A 27,844-nucleotide genomic window follows, 5' to 3' on the forward strand; every position below is an offset into this window, starting at 1 on the left:
ACGCGGTGTGGCGGGGCTGGTGGCCGAGAGAACAGCCGGGAGGGGGAGGGAACGTGTTGGGGGAGCTGTGACCGGACTGGGAGGTACCTCCCCCGCTAGTACAGGTACAGCCATAGCCTGCCCGGCCCGGCTCGGCTCGGCTCGGCCCGGCCCGGCCCGCGGAGTGTATTTCCCATCCTCGCCAGGCCTTGGGCCGCCTGGCCTGACCCCTCCGCGCGTCTGATTAGCGCCCGACCCCCGCCGGCCCAGCCTCTTCCCGTATTGGGCCCAGCAGCTGAGTGAGACAAGGTGGGGGCGGCAAGATCTTGTACTGGACCACTTCTGTCTCTTTCACCGAGAGAAGTTGACCCAGCCAAGGCAGTACCTCCCCCACCTTATCTCGCTGGTATCACCCCTTGTAGCGCGCCAGCAGGTACCAGGCACTTGGTAGAAAGGACTGGAGAGTGTAGCTGCTAGGCAGAGACTCAAAGGAGAGGAGGTAGCATGTACGGCCAAGCTTGAGCACACTCCTAGTAGTTTGACAGTTTTTGTTTGGTAAAGGAATAGGGATTTTTAGCCATCTCGCTTGGTAACACAGAGTAAAGAAGGCATTTAACTAGCTGTCCTTGACCAAAATACCCCATCCACTGTTGTGTTGTATGCCAGCTGTCTGTCTTGAGGCTCTAGAGTCTGCTGCTATATGTGCATTGATTGGTCTGTATACTATCCTGGATTACATACTGTGGTATCTGTCTACAGTTAAAATGCTTTGGCATCTTTTGTGATGCAAAATCATGATGTCTGGGGCCAAACCTCTTCTGCACAATACCTATAAATGCCATTGTCTGGCAATGAAGGATTGTGCAAAATATGTATTGCAGGGTACAACTCAGTGTTGTTTTCTGACTTTTGTTGTTTTCTCTCCTTTGATACTTGAACAGCTTCCGATCAGAGATCAGTTTGATAATTTAACAATCTGGCAGTGAAAACCAACAACAGAGGAGTAACTTATGACTGAGGTATAGTAGTAATTAATCTAAACTCTATATTACACCATAGAATTTATTTATTAAAGTTTATCTGCTGGATGCTTCTTTGTGTTAAAATTTCTGGAATTAGCAAATTGGCAGGCTATAGTGGACAGAACTGTCAAAGATGGTAGGCCCACAATTTGACCTACAGTACTGTTATCGTTTTGCAAAAAATAACCCTAGCCTTTCACCCTAAACAAAAAGCTAAAGTACATTGCAAACACAGCACATGATAAGCCAAAAAGACTAATAATTTTCCAATATGAACTGCTGCATGTCCATACACCTCCACGTGGTAATTCATTAAAATCCTTCTGGGAATATGTCTACACTGTGAAGTTGTCAACAAAACTTCTATCTTTCACGAGTACTTAAACCCCAACCCCACCCCTGGCGAAAGACAAAAATTTTTGCAACGCAAGTGGTAATGTGAATGCGGCTTTGTTGGCAGGAGCACGCTCTTGCTGACAAAGCTAATGCCGTTTGCAGGACTGAAAGTATTTTTGTCAGCAAAAGTGCCGACAAAGCGTTTACACACACTGACTTTTAGCAACAAGGCTGTGTCGACACAGCCTTGTCGCTAAAAGCTGTGTAATGTAGACTGGGTGTGACTTTCAAGAGGGTTGAACACTCACAACTGCTATTCAGTTCTGAAATCAGGCTCTATCTGTATAAATACAGCCACTATAGTATTTTGTTGCATTCTCTAGCTTCCAAATGAAAATGCAGGCAATTATCACTATAGGAAGGAAGAGAGAAAGCAGTGAGTTTATAGAAATGCCCCTGGCCCACACTATTTGTAGGATTGCTCATAATTGATGTTCTTACTTTTAAATTAAAAGAATTACACTAAATTCTGTTTTGAATGGATGATTTTGGCAAAGATTTTCAAGAATAGAGTCCAGATCTTCAAAGGCATTTAAGCTCCTAACTTCCATTGAAATCAGTACCTAAAATAACAGAACACCACTAGCCGTCACCTTCAGCCCCCAACTAAAACCCCTCCAACGCATTATTAAGGATCTACAACCTATCCTGAAGGATGACTCAATACTCTCACAAATCTTGGGAGACAGGCCAGTCCTTGCCTACAGACAGTCCCCCAACCTGAAGCAAATACCCACCAGCAACCACATACCACACAACAGAACCAGGTTTCAGAGTAACAGCCGTGTTAGTCTGTATTCACAAAAAGAAAAGGAGTACTTGTGGCACCTTAGAGACTAAATAAATTGGTTAGTCTCTAAGGTGCCACAAGTACTCCTTTTCTTTTTACAACAGAACCACTAACCCAGGAACCTATCCTTGCAACAAAGCCCGTTGCCAACTGTGCCCACATATCTATTCAGGGGACACCATCACAGGGCCTAATAACATCAGCCACACTATCAGAGGCTCGTTCACCTGCACATCTACCAATGTGATATATGCCATCATGTGCCAGCAATGCTCCTCTGCCATGTACATTGGTCAAACTGGACAGTCTCTACGTAAAAGAATAAATGGACACAAATCAGATGTCAAGAATTATAACATTCATAAACCAGTCGGAGAACACTTCAATCTCTCTGGTCACGCGATTACAGACATGAAAGTTGCAATATTACAACAGAAAAACTTCAAATCCAGACTCCAGCGAGAGACTGCTGAATTGGAATTCATTTGCAAATTGGATACAATTAACTTAGGCTTGAATAGAGACTGGGAGTGGCTAAGTCATTATGCAAGGTAACCTATTTCCTCTTGTTTTCCTAACTACTCCCCCCCCCCCCCCCAAGATGTTCTTGTTAAACCCTGGATTTTTGCTGGAAATGGCCCACCTTGATTATCTTACACATTGTAAGGAGAGTGATCACTTTAGATAAGCTATTACCAGCAGGAGAGTGGGGTGGGGGGAGAGAAAACCTTTTGTAGTGATAAACACCCATTTTTTCATGATTTGTGTGTATAAAAACAAGCATCTTCTTTATTTTCCACAGTATGCATCCAATGACGTGAGCTGTAGCTCACGAAAGCTTATGCTCAAATAAATTGGTTAGTCTCTACGGTGCCACAAGTACTCCTTTTCTTTTTGCGAATACAGACTAACATGGCTGTTACTCTGAAACCTGGAAATACTTTTGAGGATCTGAACTTCCACTGAAATCAATGGAAGTTAGGAGCCTAAATATCTTTGAGGCTCTGGGCCTATGTGCCTAAAGTTAGACTCCTAAAGCCATACTGAATTACCGAAATAAGTAGCTTAATTTTCAGAAGTGCTGAGCAACCAGCATCCCCCACTGATTTCAGATTTTTAAAGTTCTTGGCCTTTTATTAACGGTTCTCTGTAAATTGAATTAAGAAAAATATGCCTGCTTCAAAATTATAGTTTTTAGACCTCAGTGTGAGAAGTTTATAAAAACATTTGGCCTCATCCTGCAGTCCATTTTGATGTCAATAGGCATTTTGGCCTAAATTTTCAAGAGTGAGTAATTATTTGGAGTACCTCAGTTTTCCCTAAAAGAGCCTGATTTTCTGAGGTAGGGTACTCAGCCCTTTTTGACAATCTGGGCCCTTCTAAGCTGTCGCCCCAAAACTAAGGTGCTCCAGATCACTAACCACTCTTGGAAATTTTAGGTCTTTGCATTCGGAAAGACTGGAGGATTGGGCCAATGGACAGACAAGCACTTGCAACGTTTCTGTGAGGTAGGGTGAATCTAGTTCATGTTTTACGTATGCAGAAACACGATCTAACCTAGTATTTTCACAAATTTCCTAAATGGAAAAAAGGTCACTGTGAATCAGTGGTAGAACCATTATTACATCTTTGGAGCTCTTCTGCCTAGGTCTGTGTTTGGTTCATGCAGTGCTTGGTGTGTGCCATATACAAGGCCTGTTGGTTTTTATTTTTAATTTATTTTAGTTTTCCCAGGAATTTGTAAGTATTTATAAAAAATAAAAATTGGTGAAAATTGGTGCAAAAAATTTACATCACAGCTTGCTTGGTAAATATCAGGGTTAATATTGGGGGATGGGAAAAAAAGCAACAGATAGAGAAAAGTGGAAGAGATACAGGAGGTGAAGGAGCCGCCTCCTTATGTTGCCTCTTCCACCCCTTCTGCTTCTGGGCCCATTTTAGAAGCAGAGATGATGCTGAGCCACCATATCTTTCCAGAGTGGGGAGCTGGGTCCAGGGAGTTCTGGCACTACTATTTTGTTAGGACTGGCGTGCTGATCTCTACTCACGCACATACTCGTGTATTTTCTGTACCATTGCCTTTCTTTAATAGACAGCCTCACATTTACACTTAGACTAGTTTATTGTTAACATAAATGCATCTACTTAATATAATGTATTTTCTTAACATAATCAGTATTTTCCTGTAAAATTCAGGTAAAAAACACATAGGCTTTTGTAAAATCCTGAACATTTTTGGTAAAAACTGAAAACAAAGGGCTTGACCATATAGCAAGGATTAGAGGGCATTCAGTATATAACTTTTACTTTGTTCGTGTTCAGGTCCCACAAAGTTGTGCATTGTCAAGTAGTGCCCTAGCAGGCTCTATGCTGGTGACTCCAGCACAAAAGTCCGCTGAATCATGGAACTGGAATGCAATAGGGTGTCAGGTAAGTCTTTTTTAAAAAAAAGTAAAATGTGTAAATTTGCAAAGCTTTTCCCCCCTTTGAAATGTGAATATAGATTGTTTGGGGAGTTAGCATACAGTATTTAGTATACAGTTTGGTGCATTTTTCTTTACTTCTTGCACATCATCGCTGAAGGTGAACTGAAATCTTTTAAACTGCCAAGAAAGAGCTTAGGTGCTGAGTTCCTTTTATAACTGTGGCATGTTGTATTTTGTTGGTTGGCATTAGAAGAAGCATTCCATTGTGCACACAACTAGAGGGAATAGTAGAATTATTGAATACTATTAGATAACTCTCAGAATTCAGAGTCTTATCTCTTCTATCTCTCTTCCCATCTGTAGCAGGAGCAAGCAGAATGGGAAAAAGTAAACAAATTATTAGTGCAACATGGCTTAAAACCTGTGTGCCTTGCTAAACCAAGAAACAGCAGAAGTCTGTCAGGTAATGAAGTGCTGTTCTCTAGTAACTCTTATTATTTAGAAATATTAAACTTAAGTTCATAAATCGTCTTTTGATTTAACCTTCTACTTCCAGTGTTTACGGAGGTGCAAGTTGCCACTCCTTTTATCACTGTCTTGTCTATCTTAAATGTCTACAGATATGATTGTTTTAGATAAGCACTCTTCACTGGGGATAAGACTTGCATTGAAAACACTGGTGGAAGACACTGAACGACAACAGAAAATGATGCATGGCCTTATAGAGGCTAATCGCCAGCTTAGGTAAGACTTACTGTCAGTGAAAAGGAGTTTTTCACAAATGTGAAAATGTGTGCAAGAGGTATACTTTCTTAAAAATTACCAAACCATTAGTTCAACTTTCCTTTTTCTGAGTTTTGGAGTTTTTATCCTCACTTAAGTCCAAATCCTTAGTTCTTTTGTATGGGACGTGTGGGATTTATGGGTCATGGTGGTACCAGATCAGTTGCTTTGCCATTACAGCTGCTGCTTCTGTAGTCCCCTTACTCGGGGTTCTGGCCAATGGAGCTGGCCTTCCTCACTACCCTACTTGCATGGGCTGCTACTGAGAGTCCCCTTGTGCCATGTCTTTGGGGCCTATCCTCCAGAAGTACCAGTATTTCACTACATTACTGAAGTCAGTTTATTATAAATGAAGGTAGGGCTCCATTTTTTTTTTTTTTTAATTAGGGATGATATACGCCAGGAGAGAGGTCGAGCATGTCGACAGGAACAACGAGCCAAAGAGTTGGAAAATGTTGTGGAGAACATCAAATCCAAAATTTGTCAGCTGGAAGATGAGTGTATAGCTAAAGTTTGCCAGCAACAGAATGAAGTGAAAGAACTTCAGAAAGATCAGCAAGCTTCACAGGTGCTTCTAACAGTAACTATTTGGGGACTCAAACCACAAATGCTTTTGACTGGTTTAAAGGGCTTTTGAAATATTTTCAGTGATCAAAATAACAGATGTGAAAGTGTTATGGAGTTTAAGGTCAGAAGGGACCACCAGATCATCTAGTCTGACCTCTTGTATATCACAGGCCACCAGCACTACCCATCACCCTTGCACTAAACCCAACAGTCACTGCAAATTGTTATAATGTTGTATTTATGGTTTTGAACCCCCATACAATTCTTTGAAGAGTAGGGTTGTAATAAAGAATAAAATTACCCCTCTTGCCCCATTTCTCCCACCTATTCACTACATGTAGACCGCAAGAACTTAGATTTTGTGAAACAATTGTAGTTTGCCAACTCTGTATCTTGTATGGCACATTGCGTGTAAAACTCCTTTTAGAATTTTCTTATCACCTATTTGCAGACAAAGTACCATCACCAAAATGAAAAGTTGCATGAACAGGAAGAGACTATTGCACATTTGCAGAAGGAGCTCCAGAAGGTTGGGATGGAAGAGCAGCAGCGCGTTGCCACACAGAACAAAATGTTCTGCCAGTTTTGCAAGCGAGCCCCAAAGTCTCTTTTGGATCAACAGTAAGCAACTCTTTACCACCATGGTCATAAGTGCGAGTCTGATAATATTCTATGTAAAATGAAGAAACCATTTTTAAAAAGCTATTCATTATAGTATTGGGTAGAAAGCATGGCCAGTTTAGAAATTACATGTCCTTTTTACATATCTGTATAATAATTATTTATGTATAATAAAACTGAGTTGGGTGAGTAGTTTCATAGAGAAGAACAAAAATTACAGACCTTGTAGGCTAGGTGGAAGCAAAGGGAAGAAAGTGACACACTTTCCATAATGAGTAGAGTTCTAAATGGAGACATGTGTAAAGTATACTACTATATAGGTTGATCCTATTCTGTATTTCTAAAAATTAGGATTTAAGCCGTGTTTTTTTTTTTTTTTTTTTTTTTAAAGAAAGCAGTCTCTGCAGCCTATCCATAAACATCCAAGGCAGTTTGTGGAGGTCGCCTAGACTGTTGCCTTCACAGAGGCTTATGTGAATTCCATAGAAATTCAATAGGCAAGCTCTGTACTCCCTGACTTCCTTGTTAATGTTGGATGAGCAGGGGTGAGGCAGTTCCTCAGGTTGACTGTTTGTTGGGAGAATTGTTCAATAATTGTGCCTTGCTATTTCTTTTAGTAGATAAGACAGCCTTTCATCTCCAGTTCGTGTCTGGTTTCTTTTTAAACGAGTGTCCATAGGCTAGCTGGCACTTGTATGATCAGAATCCCCCCTATTAGGGTACTCCAGTCCTAGGGCTTGAGGAACTTCGTCAGGCTGTTAGCCCTGATGGGGATCTGTTTGCAATCTGTTAGTATGTGAGGTGCTCCTTACTGCCACAGATTTGGCTTTTAACTCTGCACAGCGAGCCAACCTTCTTTTGAATGGTTACCAATTTCAGCCTGGTACAGGGCTAGCACCTCTGGTTTGCATAGCCTAGAAAGTTATGGCTGTTTTGTGCTGCGTTCATTGAACTGATATAAGCAAGAAATGTCACAGACACGAAATTTGGGATATAAGCAATTGTATCAAGCGATTTTTGGTCACAATATTTTGATTACTATATTTTAAAATTACACAGAATAATTGCTTGTGGAATATTTTTAAAGTTTAAAATATGTTTCTTTCCTCCTTCAGGTTTCTTAGTCTAATTGATTATTATGAATCTCAAATTAATCAAATGAAAAAGGAACTAAGGTAGGATTAATCCTTTCATTAGTAACGCTGTTGAATTTATGGTATATAAAGTTACATTACATACTTTTCCGATTGAAGTCCGATAGGAATTTTCCCGTGGACTTCAGTGGGAAGGCTCTAAGGGTCTCAGCATCCTTAGCTACTACTGAAACCATAGGCGTTGAGGGAGCTCAGCACCTCTTGAGAGGCACTGAGCACCTTTCAGGGTTTACCCCTAATTGAAAATTAAAGTGGTTAAATGATACATATGTGTTCCAAAAATTACTAGCATGTTAGAAGCAGCAAGAGACTATAATGGCCTTCAGGTTTAGATACTATGCCCTGATTCTCATCAGCATCCATTGTAATGGAAGAGTGAATGAAGAGTGAAAGGTGCACCACCTTTTCAGGTCCTAGATCATGGAGAGGTCTGGCAACCAGCTTTGTTCATGGCATAAGATAGAGTGGCCCAGAGATTACTCCAGCTTTTGTATCTGGCTGCCCACAGTCAGGAGGCCATTCTGCAGTCAGGAAGTGCAGAGCATATATATGCCCCATCTCTGCTGCTTTTTCCTCTGGCTATTTCCCCCTGCGAGGGTCCAGGAGATAGAACTGCTATGCTGGGGAGTTCTAGCTGGTAGTGCAAAACATCCAGCATGTAACTGACCCAATCATCTGAGATGATCTGCTTGGAAATTGAGCAGTGTAATCTGCTTGCATTGGGCTTCCCTCTAGTTGTTCCAGGGCATTTGATTCAGTAAGTGAAATGCAGCCTGAGAGAAATTAAGAGGAGTGTGTGGTCTGAGAACGGAATGCTGTTCTGCTTTTCATCTTTCATTTGTGGTCACATCATTTAGTGTAACTTCTGTTGGTTAAGCAATTTATTCATGTGTATTGAATTTCAGTAAGATGGAGTTTATTTTCCCTCTTCTCCACCCAAAGCAGATATAAAAAAGATACAGATCATGTACAAGGAGAAGGAAAAAGCAAAGAAGAATTCTTAAATCTAGATGCCACACCTAACTATAGAGCACTGCTTACGGTATGGAACTGCTAGATATTAATAAATTCAGATGTTAAGACAATGGTTACACGTGGGGAAAAAATAAGTACTTGTTCTGTATTTATTTGATTTTATTCTTCTACTCCCACTCTTGTTGTCTGGGATTGTATGCTCCTAGGTTTGTTATTGTCTTAGCTTTTTATTCACATATCATCTAGCACAATGAGTTCTCTATCTTAACTAAGGTTTCTAGGTGCTATCATAATATACATATCACAATATCCTCTTGATTTTACAGTTTTATAGATGTAAAAGTGCACAGACCAGTTAGATGGGTGCTTTGATTATGTATTGATTGAAAAAATAAAGATGCAGTCTGTATTGCAGTCTTTCCAGGATCAGCTCATTGAGACAAAAGCCAGGAATGAACAACTTATGTGTGAAAATACAGATCTCAAGAAAGATCTGGAAACAAGGTGAGAAGTGGAAATTTGTCTTTGGCAAAAGACATTTCAACAGACTTTACAGCTTTACAAGAAAAGAAACAAACACCATCATGATGCACCAGCAATTGTACAAATATACCAAGAAATCTGCTATTAAAAACAATGCATGGACTTATCTAAGATGCTGCAGCAGTAATTTGCTTTAAGCTTTAAAAAGAACCATCAGTTACTGCATTGAGCATCCTGTCTGATAGTCCTCCCCTATTGGGTACTTGCCCTTCATTTAGTGGTCAGAGGCAGAGGAACTGAAGCCATTCGCACATGTGGGAACCTGAGACCCCCTTGATGAGCTGACTGCCAGAAGCAGCTTGTAAGAATGGGATCTCTACACTAGTAGCATTGTTACTGCTGAGGCCCATTCTGCACTAGAAGAGGTTTCCTGGTATAGCTCTACAAGCAAATCCTCCTAGTGTATACACAACTAATAGCAATAAAAGTGCTTTTATACCAGCAAATCCCCCAAAACCCTGTGTAAACAGTCTTCTTGTGGATACAGAAATACTACAAAATGAATCATACTCCCAATAGACATTGCTGTACTAGCAAGCGTTTCCAGTGTAACCCTGACTTACAGGTAGACATCAGTAAAGTATGATGTATAATAAAATATTTTCTTTCCAACAGACCAACTTCACAGGACTTAAAACTTTGCAAGCAGCAAGTGAAGAAATTGGAGAAAATGCTAAAGAAAAATATCAGGTAAGTATATTTAACTTTGAAACACATAGTAATGAATGTTTACATTCTCTGGTCTTTTAAAAGTGAAGGTGTTGTACTGTGTACAATTTATATGCTGGCTCGTGAACCTGTTCCACGTTGTCATTCATGAGACTGTGGTTTATGACCAATATTTTGCTGTACATATGGAGAAATCTGATGAATCTCTGAAATGATGGGATGACATCCAAAGAAGAGAGCTGACAGTTCAGCACCGGGCCCCATCTACCCTAGGTTTAAAACAATGTTGTTTCCATTGATTTTGAACATAGTTTCAGACAACATGAGAAAGGTGCCAAACCATTCTGGTGTTTTTGGGAAGTTTACAAACTGTTCCAGCTATCTAGGCTAGGGTACTATTTCTAACCCAATTAGGTCACATCCACAATGGTTGAATAAGCTGTTAGATACAATTTTTGTTGCAACCTTTTTAAGCAAGAGTTTTAAAAGTTAGAAACCTAGCATAGCTGGAGGAGGTTTTGGTCTGTAGCCTCATTTGACCAGATGTTTTCTCAAAAAGTAATCCTGTTTTTGCACGCACGTTTGTGTATATGTGGAGTACCATCTGCGCACCTAGTTATACAGAACTTGGAAGACACATAGCTTATATACACAACTTCAGGGTGTGAACTTCCAGAGATATGCAACGTTTTCTCATCTGTTAATTTTAATATATAATGTGGGTGGTGGATTTATACTGACAGGCTTCTCAGAATAAGTGCATCTTGAGGAGAGGTTGTTTGCCTCACGCAGTAAGAAAAAGAAGGTGTTCAGGAGGCAGTATGTAAGGAAGGCACTCTAATACTGTATCAAAGAGTGCTATAAAAATGTTCAAATGCCTATAAAAACTGAAGACCAAATTCTGTGGTCCCTACACAAGTAAAATTCTCATTAATTTCAATTAATTGACCACTGTAAGAACTGCAAGAATTTTTCCATTAAAGGTGGGGACAGCTTGCAAAGAGTAGGTGTGCATCTGAATTTAGAAAGGGATGGCAGTGGAGAAGTAGACTGGAATAAAATTGTGTAGTACCTTGAAGGTTAAGAGCAAAAACTTCTGAGGTTTAATGATGATACTTGAGTTTAGTAGTCTTACTCCTCAAATACTTGATGTCTCTGGGATTTATTGTATAGTCAGATACTGCTCAACATAATGAGGGTAACACAATCTAGCCCTTGCTAATTCATATTAAACATAGTTTAAATTTGGTGGTTGCTAGGACAGTTTCATCCTTGGGTACTCTTATGTTGTATAATACTGGGCATATTGACCTTGCACCATCTAATTACAACTGGGGAATAGTGTGTTAGTGAGTTCAGTGTCAGCTTTTACATTTGAATTTTCATAAGTTTAGGGTTTAGGGCACAACTTTTAACTTTAAAACTTTCTATTTAAGATGATCTGATTTCAGTAATATGATGCAAATGAAAAAAGTGCATGTATAAGGCAGTCTGTGTAACTATAAGGAGACTAAAAAAGATAGAGATTTTAGCTGTAAATGCCAGTGTATTTTTCCTCTACTCAGGTTGAAACTAAATGCTGCTTTGAGAGACCTTGTATGAAATGCTGTATTTGTTTTGCATGTAGATCATATGGGATTATTAGTGGAGAAAAGATAAAAGAAAACAATGAATCTGAGAGTATGACAGGAGAAGATCAGCTACAAGCAGGTTGCAGGAGATACTTACAGGTATAGATACACATTTCAAGTGCGTTGTGTTCAATTATAGCTAACTGTTCTATAATGAAACAAAAGACTAATCTCATATAACTATTTAAACTTAAGCATGTAGTGTTGTGATTCAGAGTTTTCATATGTAGTCCCATGCCTCATAGTGTCTAATAGTCAGCATTTTTGCACTAAGGATAAGGCTATTCAGCACGAACCTATTATAGTGTAAATTACCACATCAGATTGCAAGGAGGCAGAGAATGAATTGACAGAGCACAGAAGTGACAGTGCTTGAAACTCTTTCCCGGACAGAAGGCCTGCTCACCTCAATGCCCTTTGCAATACTTATGCTCCATGTTAAGGGCTTAAGAGGTGTGGAGGGACTGAAGTTGTTCCTCTGTACTGTGGGAAACTTCTTCCTACAAAAAATATAGTGGGTTAGCTAAACGTGAACTCGGGGGTAACAGTGTAATGAGGGATGAGTGTTACTGTGACATGCAAGGTGAGGTATGTTTGCATTTTTGTATTTATTATTTGTATTATGGTAGTGTCTTGGATCCCTAGTCATGGACCAGGATCCATTGCGCTAGGCCGGTGGTGGGCAACCTGCAGCCCATCAGGGTAATCTGCTGGAGAGCCGCAAAACGGTGTTTATATTGACCGTCCGCAGGCACAGCTGGCTGCAGCTCCCAGTGGCCGCGGTTTGCTGTTCCCGGCCACTGGGTGCTGCAGGCAGCCATGCCTGCGGACGGTCAATGTAAACACTGTCTCGCGGCCTGCCAGCGGATTACCCTGATGGGCTGCAGGTTGCCCACCATTGCGCTAGGCACTGTGCAAACACAGAACAAATATGTGGTTCCTGTCCCCAAAGAACTTGCAATCTAAGTAAGCATTCTGACTTTCCCCTCTCCCCATCCGGACAAGGAAGTGCCGGCACAGTGCTCCTTTCACAGATTTAGCTCCTGCTGTTTTGCCTGCTGCTTGGCACAAGTAGGAGACAAAAAGAAGCATCTTAAGACATTTTTCACAGTTTCAAGCCCTTTACAAGTGAAGTTCCATTTGAACGCATGAAAATCGCTCTGACAGAAAATTGTGAAAGGCCCAAGATGGTACCACCATCTATGGCTTCTGTAACTTCCAGAGAAGTATACTTCATACCATCTACACAACCACTTATCCAGTGGCTGTCAATCAAATGCTGCAAATGTTTCTGAATAACTCAAATAATGATTGGTAATGTCTAGCTACTGTAAAGAACAGAATTATCAGACACATAGATGAACATGGTATGTTGGGGAAGAGTCAACATGGCTTTTTTTTAAGGAAAAATCATGGCTCACCAATCTATTAGAATTATTTGAGGGGTCAATGAGCATTTGGATAAGGGTGATCCAGTTGAGATAGTATACTTGAAAGCCTTTGACAAGGTCCCACCCCAAAGGCTCTTAAACAAAGTAAGCAGTTACAGGATAAGAGGGAAGGTCCTCATGGATCAATAACTAGTTAAAATATAGGAAACAAAAGGTAGGAATAAATAGTCAGTTTTCACAGTGGAAAGAGGTAAATAGTGGGGTCCCGCAAGAATCTGTACTGGGACCAGTGCTGTTCAAAATATTCATGAATGATCTGGAAAAGGGGGATAAAGGGTGAGGTGGCAAAGTTTGCAGACAATACAAAATTACTCAAGATAGTTAAGTCCAAAGCTGACTGCAAAGAGTTACAAAGTTGAGACACAGTCAACCTATGGAACTTTTGCCAGCAGATGTTGTAAGGCCAAAGGTATAACTGGGTTCAAAAAACAATTAGATAAATTCATGGAGGATAGGTCCAACAATGGCTATTACCCATGATGGTCAGAGATGCAACCCCATGCTGTGTGTGTCCCTAAACCGCCGACTGCCAGAAGCTGTGTTTGGACAATGGGATGGATCACCTGATAATTGCCTGTTCTGTTCATTCCCTCTGAAGCATCTGGCACCAACCACTGTTGGAAGACAAGATACTGGGCTAGATGGACATTGGTCTGACTCAGTATGGCCGTTCTTATGTTCTTATGTAGCTTTGCTTGGCCATTGGTGATGCATTCCATCACTTGGTAACACCAAAGGCAAGCAGTAATGCTCTAGAACAGGGCTGATGTGTTCGCCGTTAGTCAGCAACATTGTTATTACTGCTCCCTTTTTTTTCCCCAGCCTGCTTGGCAGTCATTACTCGATAAACCTCACTATTCTGTACCAGTGACCTATCTTTACCTCCTCCCCCATTTGTGTGGATTAGCGAGGTTCTCATGTTCACTTGAACAAACATAAAATGCTGTGTGTAAGTGCCATGAAAACAATTTCCAAAGGAAACAAGTGGTTATGTGCAATGGAATAGCATGTAAAAATTCTGGCTAAAATTTGCACATTTCATTGGTTGAATTTAAGTATGTATAACAGCAGATGTTGAGATGTGTTGTAATGCATACCAAACCTCCATGAGTGAGGCTCTGTCCTTTGTGTACACCTGTTTTGAGGGCCTGCAAAATAACTTTTTGAAGCTTGTCTTGTAAGATTTTCTCTAGTCCTCTCTTGTGAAGTATGCACACTTTTTTTTTTTTTTTTTTTTTACTGTTAGTGAGCATTTTAGTAAGTGGCTTGTAAATGGTGATGTGACTGACTAGATCATTGTCTTTAAATCAGTTACATAGATTAGTGTTGAAGTATACAGATACACATTCACACTGTACAGTAGTAACTATTGAAACTATGATATAATTTCCTGGGCTAAATAACAGCATTGTGTTAATTATTTGAGTAATAAAAACATTTCTTTGGTTTTAAAGGTGCTGTCCAGGATTGATTCTGTTATAAGTAGTCCAAGAGCTCCTCTGGTAATATATAAGTGGAGTAAAGGGCCAGTCCAAAATTACATGAAAGAAAATGGACAAGAATGTGGTTTTGAGCACCTTCCTCCTACAGTGGAATTGTGGGCAGACCAGCTAATGTCCCTAAAGGTAATAAATTATTGTACTTTTTTTCCATGTTCTACATTAACATATGTAGCTTCCAAATCTATTATGGCTTAATTTTATTTTTAAAAAATTCTCATGTTATTATTCCAGTAACTTCGTTTACGTACCCTTTTAAAATGTTGTATCCCAGCTACAGCTAGGTGATTTTTTATTTTTTTTTTTAATGGAAATTTGGTGACACTGAAGAACTTTACAAATTCATGTCTTTTGCCAGATGGTTCATGGAAAACCCCTTTTCCCAAAACAACTTAAAATCAAAATGTTTTGTTTCATTTCAAAAGTGGTTTCAGTTCTTCAGTTTGTAACAACTTTTTGTTTGAAAATTTCTTGTAGTTTTTTTTTTTTAAATTCATTTGTGTAAAAATGGTCAAAATTGAAACAAAGATTTTCATTTGACCTGAAACTAATTTCAGAAAGTTTAAAAAAATTACCAATGAATTGAAAAAATTAATTATTAACCAAGCTATAATCCTGTGGGATGGAAAAGGACTAAATATCTTCCTCCACCCAAATATTGTATCAGACAACACATTTGTATTACTCGTTAAGTAGTTTGAGTCCCTGGAAAAAATCATAGGATTTATATTCTGTGTATTTTATGTTCTAGTGTTCTCTCTTTTCCTTCTTGCCAGACTGTTGGCTTTTTGATGTAAACGAAGATTTTATGTTTTAATCCAATCCCACTGTAACAAACTGCTATCTGTTAACAAAATTATATCAACTACACTTTTTAAAAAAAATCATCACATGCACAGAGAACAGTGATGATTTACTTGAGTCTGAGAATAAACAAAGAGCTTCTGTTCACTGGTTTCATGGAAACTAAATCTACAATCTGTACCCCTGGGTTATGCATTTTGCATTAAATCAATCTACCTAATTCTTATTTATAAAAGTATTAATTGCCTGGTATTCTACTTTATTAAGACTTGTGCCTTATTTAACTCTTAATTTGTTCGTTGTTAAAGGACTTGCATAGGTCCCTGAGAAAGCTATCACTGGAGTTGGTGCCCTGGCACACTGTAGATACACATAACACTGAAAGCATTCGAGTTGAAGACCTACAATTCATAGTAGATACAATCTTGGAAGAAGTAGAAAATAAGGAAAAGGTAAGTGTTCAGAAGTTAAATGTTTTCCATATCAAAAGCTACTCTGAAATTCCTATTTGTATTCCTTGTATATTGATTAGAGTTGTGCATCTGGAAGCCTGTACAAGGTTTTGGAGCAAGATGCATGAAAATAAGTATTATGGCAAAAACTATTAACATAATTAATTAATATATTAATAGTTTAATCCCAGGTGTAACTCTGTTTAAATCAAAGGAATTAGACAAGGGATGGATTTGTCTTAAGACGTGTAATCATCATTTCTTCTCTTCCCTTATTTTGTCTATTTCTAAATCAGCAAAGAGAATCCTTAAATATATTCCCCAAACCATTAAAAAAGAACATTATTGGACATTTCTGGCTAGGAACTTTTAAAGTATATCTTTTGTCTGAATAAATTCATTCCTAATGTTCCTTTCATAAGAGAAGTCTATTTTTCTTCAGAGCCTAGTTTAAATATGTTCCATGGCTTAAAGGGTATTGTTAACTTTCTCTAACAAGTTATTTTTTGTGCTTGTTACAGAATGGCCAGATGCCTTCGTTACAAACACTGTATGCAATTGTGTCTCACTTCCAAAAGTTGTTTGATGTGAGTTCTCTGAATGGAGTTTATCCACGAATGAATGAAGTCTACACAAAGCTTGGAGAAATGACCAATGCTATGAGAAACCTGCACGAGCTCTTAGAACTAGGTAAGGACTTACTGCTTTTCACTTAGTCACTTTACAAGTAACTAAAAGTTGGTTGAGAAGAAGTTGGTCTTGACATAGAGAAGAGGATGCACTAGCTGTGTTGTGAAATGAGTAGTCAGTCAGTCACAAGGGTTTGTGAGAAGAAAAATAAAAACATGGCACAGCCACCACCCATTAGTCTGAAGAGGGGAAGCTCATCTGTTATGGATCGAAAGGATCGGTGCTATGCCACAGCTTTTTAACAGTCTCTTGGAGGAACCCTTCAGTGTGCCAGACCCCCAAGGAGTCCCATTCTTCCTTCAGAGTAAGCATCACTGCCTCCTAGACTCAAGGCTCTGGGCTCCAGCTCACCATGAGCTCTGCCCAGTGAGTCTAATTGAAATAGGCTCCCTGTAGAGACTTGTACAGAGACTAATGCTCCTCAGCAAATATTTACAGTGATACCCAAGCAGCTTTTTCAAAACAGTAGGATTTATTAGTCAACTGGAACACAGCATGGAAAGTCATTCGGTTAACATAAAGACATAAAGGTAAAAGCATAGTCCATTCTGGTCAAGCCAGAGCAAACCACCAGTTAAGTTGTAGCAGATTCCATCTTAGGCTCTGTCTCTTTCTGACCTTTTTAGTCATCCCCGTGAGAGAACAGCCAGCCTCTTCCAGAACCAGAAGTCTGCACTTATCCTTTGCTAGTCACATCCCAGCCCTTTGTTCTCGAGCTGGAGTCTCTCCTCGGTTTCTCTGCCGAGTGTGTCAGTTCATGAGTCATTGGTGCTTGCATTGTCTCTCTGGATCTCATGTTGATCTGGATTGATTTCAACCACTTCCTTAATGACTTTTCGTTCCACCCAGACAGCCAGGTGACACACACACCTGTGCAGGAGCAATGTTAACCCCCACTGGAGAGCAGTGCAAAGTATAGAAGGAAACTGAGGCACACACAGGCTTTGAAAAACATACAGAAAATTCCTGCTTTGTCACACCATCTGTGTGATAGTTGTTTGACCTGCAGCACTCTGTGACTGGGAAGAGGTGGTGATTGAATAATGAAGGAAAGCAAAGCGAGGAAGCTTTTGTTTTTTTCAAAATATTTAATTTAAAACAATAACATTTTATATTACATCTATCTATTGACCCTCTGATTGTTATACTTGTACATTTTACTCCTTTCTCTACGTGAAGGGCATAGAGTCTAAAAAGACAATTTTCATCTGCATTTGGAGATCTTCTAGCACGTATTGAGTGTTACTACAACTTAAATAACTGAATCTGTCCCCTTAAAAACAGCCATTCTCATGCTGTTGTAGACATCTTTTATGACTCTCCTCAGTGACTTTGCTTTTCCATGCCCAATTTTCAGTCTTTCGAGAGCTTGCTTAATCTTTTTTCTTCCTTGTACTATTTTTTACAAAAAATTAGAATGTCAAAAATGGATCTATCCGACTCAAGAGAACCTACTCAGTTACTCCCAGAAGGGAATAACTACCTTGCTTACTGGTTTTTGTGTGATCATGGACTAGCTGCTGCAAGGGTCTTTCCCAGCACACTTCCCATTTGACTTACCGGTGTGGACTAGCTGTTTGACTGCTCTGGGGGTGCATATGTAAATCAGTCAGAGTAAAATACTGATCAGCCATTATATTGGGAAACAAAGGTCAGTTGTGTAGCCTGTGTTTTAGAGGCAAAATAGATGGTTGTGGTCATTGCCTCTGGCAATTTTGGGTAGCCATGGAGATTGCCTTATTTCATCATTAATACATAGGAAGGGAGGACCTTCGGTGACTGAAGGAATTAATGTTACAGTGAGTGACTGGGAAAAATGGAGCTTTCTTCTGTCAGATCCTTGCTGCAGTTAGAAGACTTAATAGCTCAGCACACTTTATTCTTTAGACTGAATTTGACACCTTTGCAACAGAAATGCTTTCTGAGCCATTAAGAGATTCCTCACTCTAAAACAGCCGTACTGATCACCATGTTTTCAGCTAATAAAGTGAAGAATTACAAGTTCTACAGCTGGAGTATCCAGAAAGAGGTGTGAAAAGATTAGTGAAAGCAGGGATACTAGAATTGCTTTGTGCGTAGAATACAGTACTTCCATGTTGTTGCTATTTTGGAAGCTATGACACCTGTGTTCTTTCCAGATCATTCAGCCCCACCCGCTGTACTGGTGAACACTGTTGGAAAGCTATGTAAGGTAATTAATGAAAATGTGACTGGACAGGTAGAGCAGCTGCTGGGGACCCAAGACATCCAAAGGTATTTGGGCTTTTATAACAGGTGTAATAACACATGATTGAGTTATGAGAACTGGTTAGGATTACTTTATAACTTTCAGCATCACCATTTTAAACTCTTACACAAATGGACTGGAGAACTTGCCTCAGGAAAATATGTTTCCAGGCTGCACTGGGGGGGGACACCTAAAAATTAAGGCTAAAGTCAAGATCTAAAGTTTCTGCTTTACTTGAGAATATAGTCGGTTTAAACCAATATCCTATTAAAGTTGTGAATTTTACAAGGGAGACAAAAAACAAATATTGCATGTGTGACATAGGAAGAACTATTATTACAGTGGAAACATCTTAATGGGATACTCATTGGGAAACTGGTTGGTTGAGTTAATTGAATTGATCAGGCCTGTAAATACTTTTTAAAACTTCTTTTCTAGTTCATAATGTTTTCACTTGTGAAAAATGTGCATAGCTTTGGGGCTTGTCTATGTGATTGAACCCCGAGTGGGAAAGAACGTTACAGGAGGCAGCTGCAGGTAGATAATGGTACATCAGGCTTTCCTCTTTACCTCCAGGACATTCAGTGAAAATGAAAGGTATCGAAGTTAACTGAAAGAAATCCTTTCACGCAGTGTACAAGTAGCCTGTGAAACTCACTGGCTCAAGGTATAATTGGAGAAAGGAGTTTAAACAGGATATTTATATAGATAACAGGAACAGCCAGAGTCAGTAGTAGTCCCCTACTGCAAGATTTCTTGCACCTTCCTCTGAAATAGCTGGTACTAGTCCGTGTCAAACAATATACTGGATTATATATACAGACCACTGCTCCAATCCAATCCTGTAAAGCAAGAGTAGGGAAACCTTTTTTTCTATTGGGGCCACTGACCCACAGGAAAAAAAATCAGCTGTGGGCCCCACAGAGCTCCACAGGGGGGGTGGAGGCTTGGGGCTTCCCCTGCAGCAGGGCAAGCCAGTGCTCACCGCTCCAGCCCTGCAGGGACGCATGGCGGCTTGGGACTTCCATCCTGCAGCAGGGAGACTTGCCGTGGGCCGGATGAAATGAAGCAGCAGGCTGCAGGTTCCCCACCCCTATTGTAAAGAACAAAGCCATGTCTCTTACAGAAACTTCTTCCTTGGTTATGGCAAAACAGAATAAGTTTGCATGGTTCCTTTATCTAAGTCATTTGTGCAGGATTATAGACTTAAAATTACAATTGACTCATTTCAGTATCATCAACAAATTGGAAGAACATGAAGACTTCTTTCCAGTATTTCAGGCACTTATTCAAGATTTACTTTGTATTTTAGGTAAGTCATTTTTACAAAATGGTTTCAGCCAGAATTTCCTCAACCCAAAATGACTTTCAATGGAAACTTTAATGTGTTGTATGTGTACATAGTCATGGTGGTGTTAGGCCTTAATTCCAAAGTGAGGGAGTGGGGCGAGTGATGGTCTGCCTCCACATCTCCCATTATTACTAGCATGCTATGTATTGCTTGTTGTAGGGCACTAGAATGGGGAGCCTCGGAGCAGGTGGGATAGAACAAATTGATCCTGGATCTTAACTATGAGGTTTGTAGTGAAGACATGCTCTGTATACAGCCAGAGTTAACATGGGAGCTAAGGGAAACATAACAGCCTCTCACCACCCACCTGGCCCAAGTTTAGTGGTGCTTTCATCCCAGACTAGCTGGCTTATCTAGAGCTGTGGGCTGCTAACCTACCCATGCTGAGGTGAGGAGAGACTAAGCCACTCACATGCTGATAGTCCTACAAGTCCCCCCCGCATGTGCCCAGAAACTTATTAGGACAGAATCTGAGGCAGTAAGTAGAACTGTTCTTAGAAGTCTTAGTGACATAGGTTGAGTGCGGCTTCCCTTTCCCAACCCATTCTTGAATCATGCCTTCCTGAGTGAGAATTGCTGTTAAAGTATATAGTGAGTCATGCAGAAGAGATCTGTTTGTCACTTAACTGAAAGTGGGTGAAGAATTTAGTCCCACACATGTGCAGCATTATTAGCTATCAATCACCTGATTTCTGGTTGAAGAGTTTAGATGAAAATGTGTAGCTTCTTGCTAGTTATGTAAATAAGGGCTTACAGCTTGGCTGAGAGGTGCATACTGCAAATGGCTCCATGTTGCATTTCTACTTGTTTTTAGAGGGTCACAGCCAGTTTGAAAAACCTTTTTGATTGTTACACCTACTGTGATTAAACTTTTTTCCTTAAGATTTTATTTATGCGCAGTAGGAATCAGTTTGAGGGTACACACACTTCCCCAGGCCATGCAGCAGCTGGATGCAGGGAAAAAGTGGGCCTGACCATGACTTGTTGCTCTCAACTTCAGGAGTAGATGAGATGGGTTTGCACTAGCAACCTAAAGTCCTTGATTGTAGGCTAGCATTGAAAGACCTTGACAGCCCATCACTTGAGAGAACTTAAATTTTAGATTAGAACTATCAAGGTTTTATTCTCTGAAATAGGACATTACTAACATTTCTAACTGAAGCTAAAACTTCAACTTGTAGGCCATATCACTTTCTGTATGTGTGTGTCACTCCTGTGCTCTTAACTTGTTTTCAGAAATCAGTAATCTGGATGACATTGTACCTGCTGTGCACAGTCTGAAATTGCTAGCTTGATGAAGATTTTAAATGTGTAAAACTCAGCTGTAAGACAGACTAACAATTAATACATTTACAGCTACCTCCACCTTGTTTGATCTTAATGTACAGTTTTATAATGTTTTGACTAAAATAAAAGTTGAGTAAAATCTTTTCTCTGTTGCACTTTGTCTATGAGCAGGTTAGGGAAGAGATCATGGTTCTGAAAAAAGAAGGAACAGAAAACAGCTTCAGACCATCCCTAGCTGGATTGGGTAAACTATTAATCCTTTGGCTTCTAGATCTGTTGTAAACTCAAGTACTGCATGTAGAACTATGCTGTAGAGGTTTACTCAAAAGTACAACTAACCCCTTCACACCAATCACTGCAGAAAATACTGTATGAGAATTGCAAAAAAGACAAGGAGTACCTGTGGCACCTTACAGACTAACAAATTTGAGCATAAGCTTTCGTGAGCTACAGCTCACTTCAGTGGATGAAGTGAGCTGTAGCTCATGAAAGCTTATGCTCAAATAAATTTGTCTCTAAGGTGCTACAAGTACTCCTTTTCTTTTTGCGAATACAGACTAACACGGCTGCTACTCTGAAACCTGTATTAGAATTGAAGCATAAGAGCCTATTCTTGCTGTATGAATTAGTGACCCATGTTAGCTGATGCTTACCCACTATTAGACTCATGGCTGGCTGCTGTAAAGGTTTTTTGGGATATTGACAGTCAGGGAGCAGGAGTTTGATGTTCTGTGATTCAGGCAGATTGGGTTAAGTTGGAAATGTCTTACAGCTAAAAAACATATTTGAAACTAGCCAGCTTTGCTGCTGAGAACTAGATCTTGGTTTTAGTCTTGCTCGTGAGACAAATGCAACCTGAGCCATCATCTTTAAACAATTTATTGTACATTTTGAAACTAAAAATATACTGAATTCCTGGAAGTATTTTGGTACATCTTAGCCCATCTTTAAATAAAAACTGTAGTTATTTTTAAGGGGGCTGTGCATTATTAGCAAGGTTCACAAGACAAAGTACAGTAATAAAATATTCAATATTAAGGCATCACACATTAAAAACCCTGTTGATAATTTGGCACAGTTATTCACCCTGCTTTGGTGGCTCATTACATACATATCTTTCCAGATAACACCTATAATCAACTTTATAAAAAGCTCCTGAACAGCTGAATGGTAGCACAATAGACTCTTAGTGGCTCAAATAGAAGCTATTACAATCCATATATCAGCTTGCAAAATAGACTTTTGAAACACTCCATTACAACTCCTATAGTTTAATGCATTTTGTTAAGATACAGACAGCCTGGAGAAGTGAAGTCTATCTTAAAGTCAGCCCTGCTATACTCTTGGGACTAAAGGTATTGTTTAAATGAAGACTCAACTATGGAAACTAAAGTTTCTTTGAAGATATGCTTTGTAGGACTAATCCAGGAACAAATGCTTGAGTACCTAACACATTTAGACCCAGTCTAAATCTGAAGCTTTAAATTTCTTGTATTCCTGCCTTTTATAAAATGCTAGCTAGTCATTGACAAGGGTAAACTATAAACATTTCACCTTAGAACTTGCTTTGGGTACAATATTCTGAAGTTTTAAAATAGGTTACAGAATATACATATATACATTGCATATAAGGCACATGATACAGGACATCATCTTCTGCTCCGTCTCTTTGCTATCAGCTCATACCTGCAAAGGACAGCAAGTGATATGTCTTTAAAAACTATATTTGAAAGAAGCACCTATAAGAAAACAAGCCTAGTGTAGTTTTAACAAGTACCCTCGAGGAGGGATTTGACTCTAGACTGTTCTCAATGGTAGCAGATGACAGAACGAGGAGTAATGGTCTCAAGTTGCAGTGGGGGAGGTTTAGATTGGATATTAGGAAAAACTTTTTCACTAAGAGGGTGGTGAAACACTGGAATGCGTTACCTAGGGAGGTGGTAGAATCTCCTTCCTTAGAGGTTTTTAAGGTCAGGCTTGACAAAGCCCTGGCTGGGATGATTTAACTGGGAATTGGTCCTGCTTTGAGCAGGGGGTTGGACTAGATGACCTTCTGGGGTCCCTTCCAACCCTGATATTCTATGATTCTATGACTCGTTTTTGTTTGTGTGAGACAAGGTGGGTGAGATCTTTTTCACCAACAGAAGTTGGTCAAATTAGAGACAAGCTTTTGAGCACTGCTTCAAAGCTTGAAAAGCATGAAGCAGAGCTCAAAAGCTTCTCTTAATGTGTAACATTCATTCTGCAGGAGTAGGAAATAGCTACACAGCTCTTCATGCTTTTGAAGCTCTTCTGCTTTTCTTTATGTAACATGCATGGAATGGGGGAGGGGAAGAGAGCTGAAGCCATTAATTCCAGCACTCATTAGAAACTTTAAAACAAAGCACTGTAAACTTGCAATAGGGGAAAATTGGAAATAGAAAGAACTTAGGAACTAGGTTGAGGCCTTTTTGAACCCTAACTAAGTTTGTAACCAAAACAATATAGATGTATCTCTGGTGGCTGACATGTCTACCTGATTTCAAACTGCAAAACTGCACACAAGTCATGTTAAAAATTTGGAGCTGGTACTTCTACTAAGTACCTAATACTGCAGTGTTTTCTTTTTGCTACTGTAGCCTCAACCATGATAACTAAAGTTTTCAAATATTCAACTAGACAGGCATGATCTTGGATGCCTTGATGTTTAATAATTCCTATACAGTAATACTGTCATTTGAAATTTGTCAGAAATCAGTATTGCTGATTAAGACATAGCAAATTAAGGTATTTTATCTCCAGGTTATGAAAGAAACCAAGTGCCTTGTAGCAAACAATACTCCATTGAGACGCTACTTTTGTTTTTCCCCCAGAGGCTTTAATGTAATTATTCCACATTAATCTGCAAAATATCATTAACATACAAAATATTCTTAGTTTATTAATCCTCTGAATACATTTCAAGCAGTAGGTCTTGTACTAACGAGTTAACCATTTAAATTTGGTTCCTTGTCCAAGCTAATTCTAGTTAGTTTTACATTTGCAATTGGTAATGGACTATTCACTCAACCAAAATTACAAAACAGGGCCCATAATTTTTAAAATAAAAGTAGCACATTTGTAATAAAGGTGTTTCACTTACGATGAACATGCTTTGAAGCTATAACAAACTTACCATTGTGAAAAGCCTTTGATTAAATCTTCCTTTGACAAATCAATCAGAACCTTTAAAAAATAAGCCATAATTTTATAGCCAACATTAAATTTACAAGACTGTTAGCAAAGTTTAAATGTATAACTGTTAACCTCTCCTCCAGTCAAAATTCGAGAGGTATAGCTCCTGTTCCAAGGAGCTGAGCTTTCAGCATTCTGTTGCCATCCTCAGCACTGAGAACAGTTGCTCAGGAATGCATCCGATGAAGTGAGCTGTAGCTCACGAAAGCTTATGCTCAAATAAATTTGTAAGGTGCCACAAGTACTCCTTTTCTTTTTGGGAAAATTAACTGGCAAAACTAAAATTTCCCATCAGCAAATTATTCCCATGCCTCAGCAGCCCATCAGGCAAGTTGGCAAGGGGAGCCCTGGTTCATTGGCAGCCAGGGAATGTATTTTGCAGTGGAAACATTTTTCTCTTTACTAAACTAAGTATTGCAGAATTCTAGTTCCACAAAAAATTGAGTTTGTGGCTTTTTATCCTATTTTGGCATAAAAAAATTTCCAAAAATTGTTTCCTGGCCAGCCCTAGCTGCTGGAACTACAATTCAGTGGCAGAAAGCTATCACCGATGATACTGAGGGCCAGAAAACAGTTTAAGTGTAAGTCTTATACAAAAGTTAGATGTACAGTCAGCTTCCATGGTAAAGACATTTAAAATAAATGTTTAATATCAAATAGTACTTCATAGTTTAAAACTTACTTTTCCCAATTCCCTTCTCTCACGTGAAATAAACGGCATGCTATTTTTCACTGCAACGTCTAGTGTCCTTTTCTTAACTTCTTCCAAAGATTCAAAAAATTCAAATCTAGAAAAGAGTTTTCAAAAAAATGCATGCCAATGAAGGGACCAGAATCAATGGAGTCAAACAGTATTAACCACCAGAAACTAGACACAAGTGTCCATGGTCAGAACAAACTAGTATTGCGGAGTCAGCATGGCTGTGCTCTACAGGGTAAGGTATACTGTACAAAGCGAGTCAACACCACAGGTTGAGAACCTCACTATCCATTTGAATACAAACCTTGACAGTATTAGTGTCCAAAACAGGAGTTTTATATTTGATCAGAGCAACTTGCGGCAGGGTATGAGCCTTTCACATCGCTTGTTCAGCGGAGACTAGATCCCTACGTGTCTGTGACACTAGTAGTAGCAGTATATCCATAGTTAACGCCTATTAACCTGAGCAGTTGTTCCAAGTCCCTTCTAGATCAGTGACAGAATACAGCAGCATTTGGGGGCGGATTAGCCCTTTCCACCACAGCAAGAGAACATGGGCAATACAGAAGACACATGTTTGGGATGAACCTCTATTTATGGCCATTTTCTCCCACATGCAGAATCGGAATGTCCACAGGACAAAATCCATCATTAGATGGAAGAAGCCCACAATCAAACCCTTACATGTGGGGGATGTTCCTGAAATAAACTAACCCTGGGTCATATCAAGGCAAGATGAAGGAAGAAGCAGGGGAATAGAGTTCTTAGTCACAATTCTGGCACATGCGATGCTAGTCATCCAAACTGAAGACAACATTAGGTCTGTGAGGTGCTGTGTATGGAAGAGTGAGTTTCAGCATGGTTAGAGTTTTTTCAGAAGTCAGGCTTGTAAGGTGGAGTGTTTTGAGATAGTGAATACTATGTATTTAGTGAACTGCATTACAAGTAGTACAGGACTGTTGAGATACTGGAAAGAAGGATGGGGGAGAAGAGGAAGCATTCCCGACAGCAGCGGTGAGGCAAATACACAGCAGTCATCCAGGGGAGTAAGAAACAGCAATTCCACAGTTTTAAAAAGTCCAGGGTTAAGATTTTTCAATAGTTACTGATTTTGCATGCCCAGCTTGAGACAAAGTCTCTCTCCATTTCCAGAAAGTGCTGAACCTCTGAAGTGTTAAGTAGGGCTCCAAAAATTGAAGCCCCCAAAGTCACTTTTTCAAAAATGTTGGCTGAACAGGTGAGTAGCAGCAGGTTTTAAGCACTGTTGGGCATGACCCCATACAAACTGACAGAAAATATGGTTTACAACCTAAACTAGATCATGTAATTTAGACAGGTAACAAACCAACTGGCCCAGCCTACGGCCCAGTCTCAAAAAGGTGACTTTTTAAAGTCTTTGTGGAAGAGAGAGAGGACTCAGTGGGCTTCAAAGGAAGGGTTTGGATGACAAGAAGTAGGCTGGTTTGGTACAGGGAAGACAGTCACATGCAAGAAGAGAGGATACAACAGGAACATGCCACATTAAGAGACAAGCAACAGCATTCAGCATTTACTGAACTTTGGAAAGGCAGGAGGGAGGGATGTCCTTAGAAATACAGGGAAGGCTGGTGCTTGGTTCTGCCCAAGTACCTTAATTACTGGCAAATTCCAGCCCCTAATGGTAAGTTTTGTAGAAAAGCTGTAAGTCTTTGCACCATATAGTCCTTTATACATAACAGATGTATACAGCTCTGCAAAGTATTTCATTAGGTACAGTGAGTGCCTGCTAAAGATCTTTATTATAATCAGTTTAATCTTTTCTGTTAATAGTTCAGCTGTGATATGAAGTTTCCTACTTACTTCTCATCATAATGGGGGTTCAGTGTTTTTTTCTTAACAGTCGTCTTCTTTCTGCTTGCCCATCTTTTATCTGGAAGCAGGTAGACACGAACATATGGATCTACTCCACGATTAGAAGCTGGCATCAAGTTTCTTTTAAAAGAACATAAGTCTGTGTTGATATGACAGGGAGCCTCTTTACTATGTACATTCTGAACTAGTCAAAGTCAGGCCAGACTTAGGCTAGAGGATAAAAGTAATAGTCTTGGTGGCTGATTTGTAAGCAAGGAATGATTTTAGGTGTTTCAAATTCAGTTATATAAAATTTTCCAGACTCATTGAGTTTAGTGGGAGCTGCTGGACACACTGCATTTGAGAAATGAGGCCACTTACATAGGGGGCCTGAGCAGGGATGTAGTAATCTAACTGTAGGCATCTATTCTTGAAAAAAATCGAGGCCAATACACCTTGTGTTCCAGGGTATACACCAGCCATTAGGGTTAGTAAGCAAGTTACTGTATTAGCATATTATTCCATAATTTTAACAAATCCTATAGTGGCCATTTCCACTGAACCTGCTGTACCAGCCACTATCAGAGACAGAATACTAGGTTGATGAAATGTGGTGGTGGTGGTATCTTCCTGTGCCTAGCAAAGTTGCACAGTTTAAGAGTCAGCAAATGTTTCCTACAGCAACTGTTGTGTACGCTGCATGAGATATATTGAAGTGAAGCATTAACATGTACAAGAAAAGCTACGTTCTCATTTAGATTACAGGTAAATACAAACAACAGTA

The 27,844-nt window shown here is 39.6% G+C and overlaps 2 protein-coding genes across 8 annotated transcripts in view; one reads left to right on the plus strand and one right to left on the minus strand.

Moving 5' to 3' along the window:
- The window catches only part of CEP70 (centrosomal protein 70), a 40,258-nt gene that overhangs the window by 397 nt on the left and 12,017 nt on the right, over positions 1–27,844 (plus strand). The window contains exons 2-19 of one of the 7 annotated variants that reach the window (XR_012154205.1): positions 921–998; positions 4,510–4,617; positions 4,977–5,076; positions 5,234–5,357; positions 5,784–5,964; positions 6,415–6,584; positions 7,700–7,759; positions 8,681–8,780; positions 9,129–9,217; positions 9,872–9,946; positions 11,553–11,655; positions 14,462–14,632; positions 15,619–15,762; positions 16,284–16,452; positions 18,591–18,705; positions 19,912–19,991; positions 20,190–20,256; positions 21,267–21,343. Coding sequence is in view for 5 of the 7 variants with exons in the window: in XM_073305207.1 (XP_073161308.1) it covers positions 990–998; positions 4,510–4,617; positions 4,977–5,076; positions 5,234–5,357; positions 5,784–5,964; positions 6,415–6,584; positions 7,700–7,759; positions 8,681–8,780; positions 9,129–9,217; positions 9,872–9,946; positions 11,553–11,655; positions 14,462–14,632; positions 15,619–15,762; positions 16,284–16,452; positions 18,591–18,705; positions 19,912–19,991; positions 21,267–21,325 (1,857 nt within the window). In the remaining 2 variants the exon portion in view is untranslated. The other 6 variants (XM_073305208.1, XR_012154206.1, XM_073305211.1 and 3 more) reach the window with 6 other exon arrangements.
- The window catches only part of ESYT3 (extended synaptotagmin 3), a 60,072-nt gene continuing 54,455 nt past the window's right edge, over positions 22,228–27,844 (minus strand). Inside the window, exons 20-23 of the mRNA XM_073305201.1 lie at positions 27,070–27,201; positions 25,213–25,318; positions 24,472–24,521; positions 22,228–23,003 (exon numbers count right to left, since the gene is read on the minus strand). Of these exons, the coding sequence (XP_073161302.1) occupies positions 22,967–23,003; positions 24,472–24,521; positions 25,213–25,318; positions 27,070–27,201 (325 nt within the window). The 3' untranslated portion in view covers positions 22,228–22,966. The remainder of the gene's footprint in view (positions 23,004–24,471; positions 24,522–25,212; positions 25,319–27,069; positions 27,202–27,844) is intronic.

Source organism: Lepidochelys kempii, chromosome 11 (assembly GCF_965140265.1).
Source record: "Lepidochelys kempii isolate rLepKem1 chromosome 11, rLepKem1.hap2, whole genome shotgun sequence".
Taxonomy (NCBI): Eukaryota; Metazoa; Chordata; order Testudines; family Cheloniidae; genus Lepidochelys; species Lepidochelys kempii.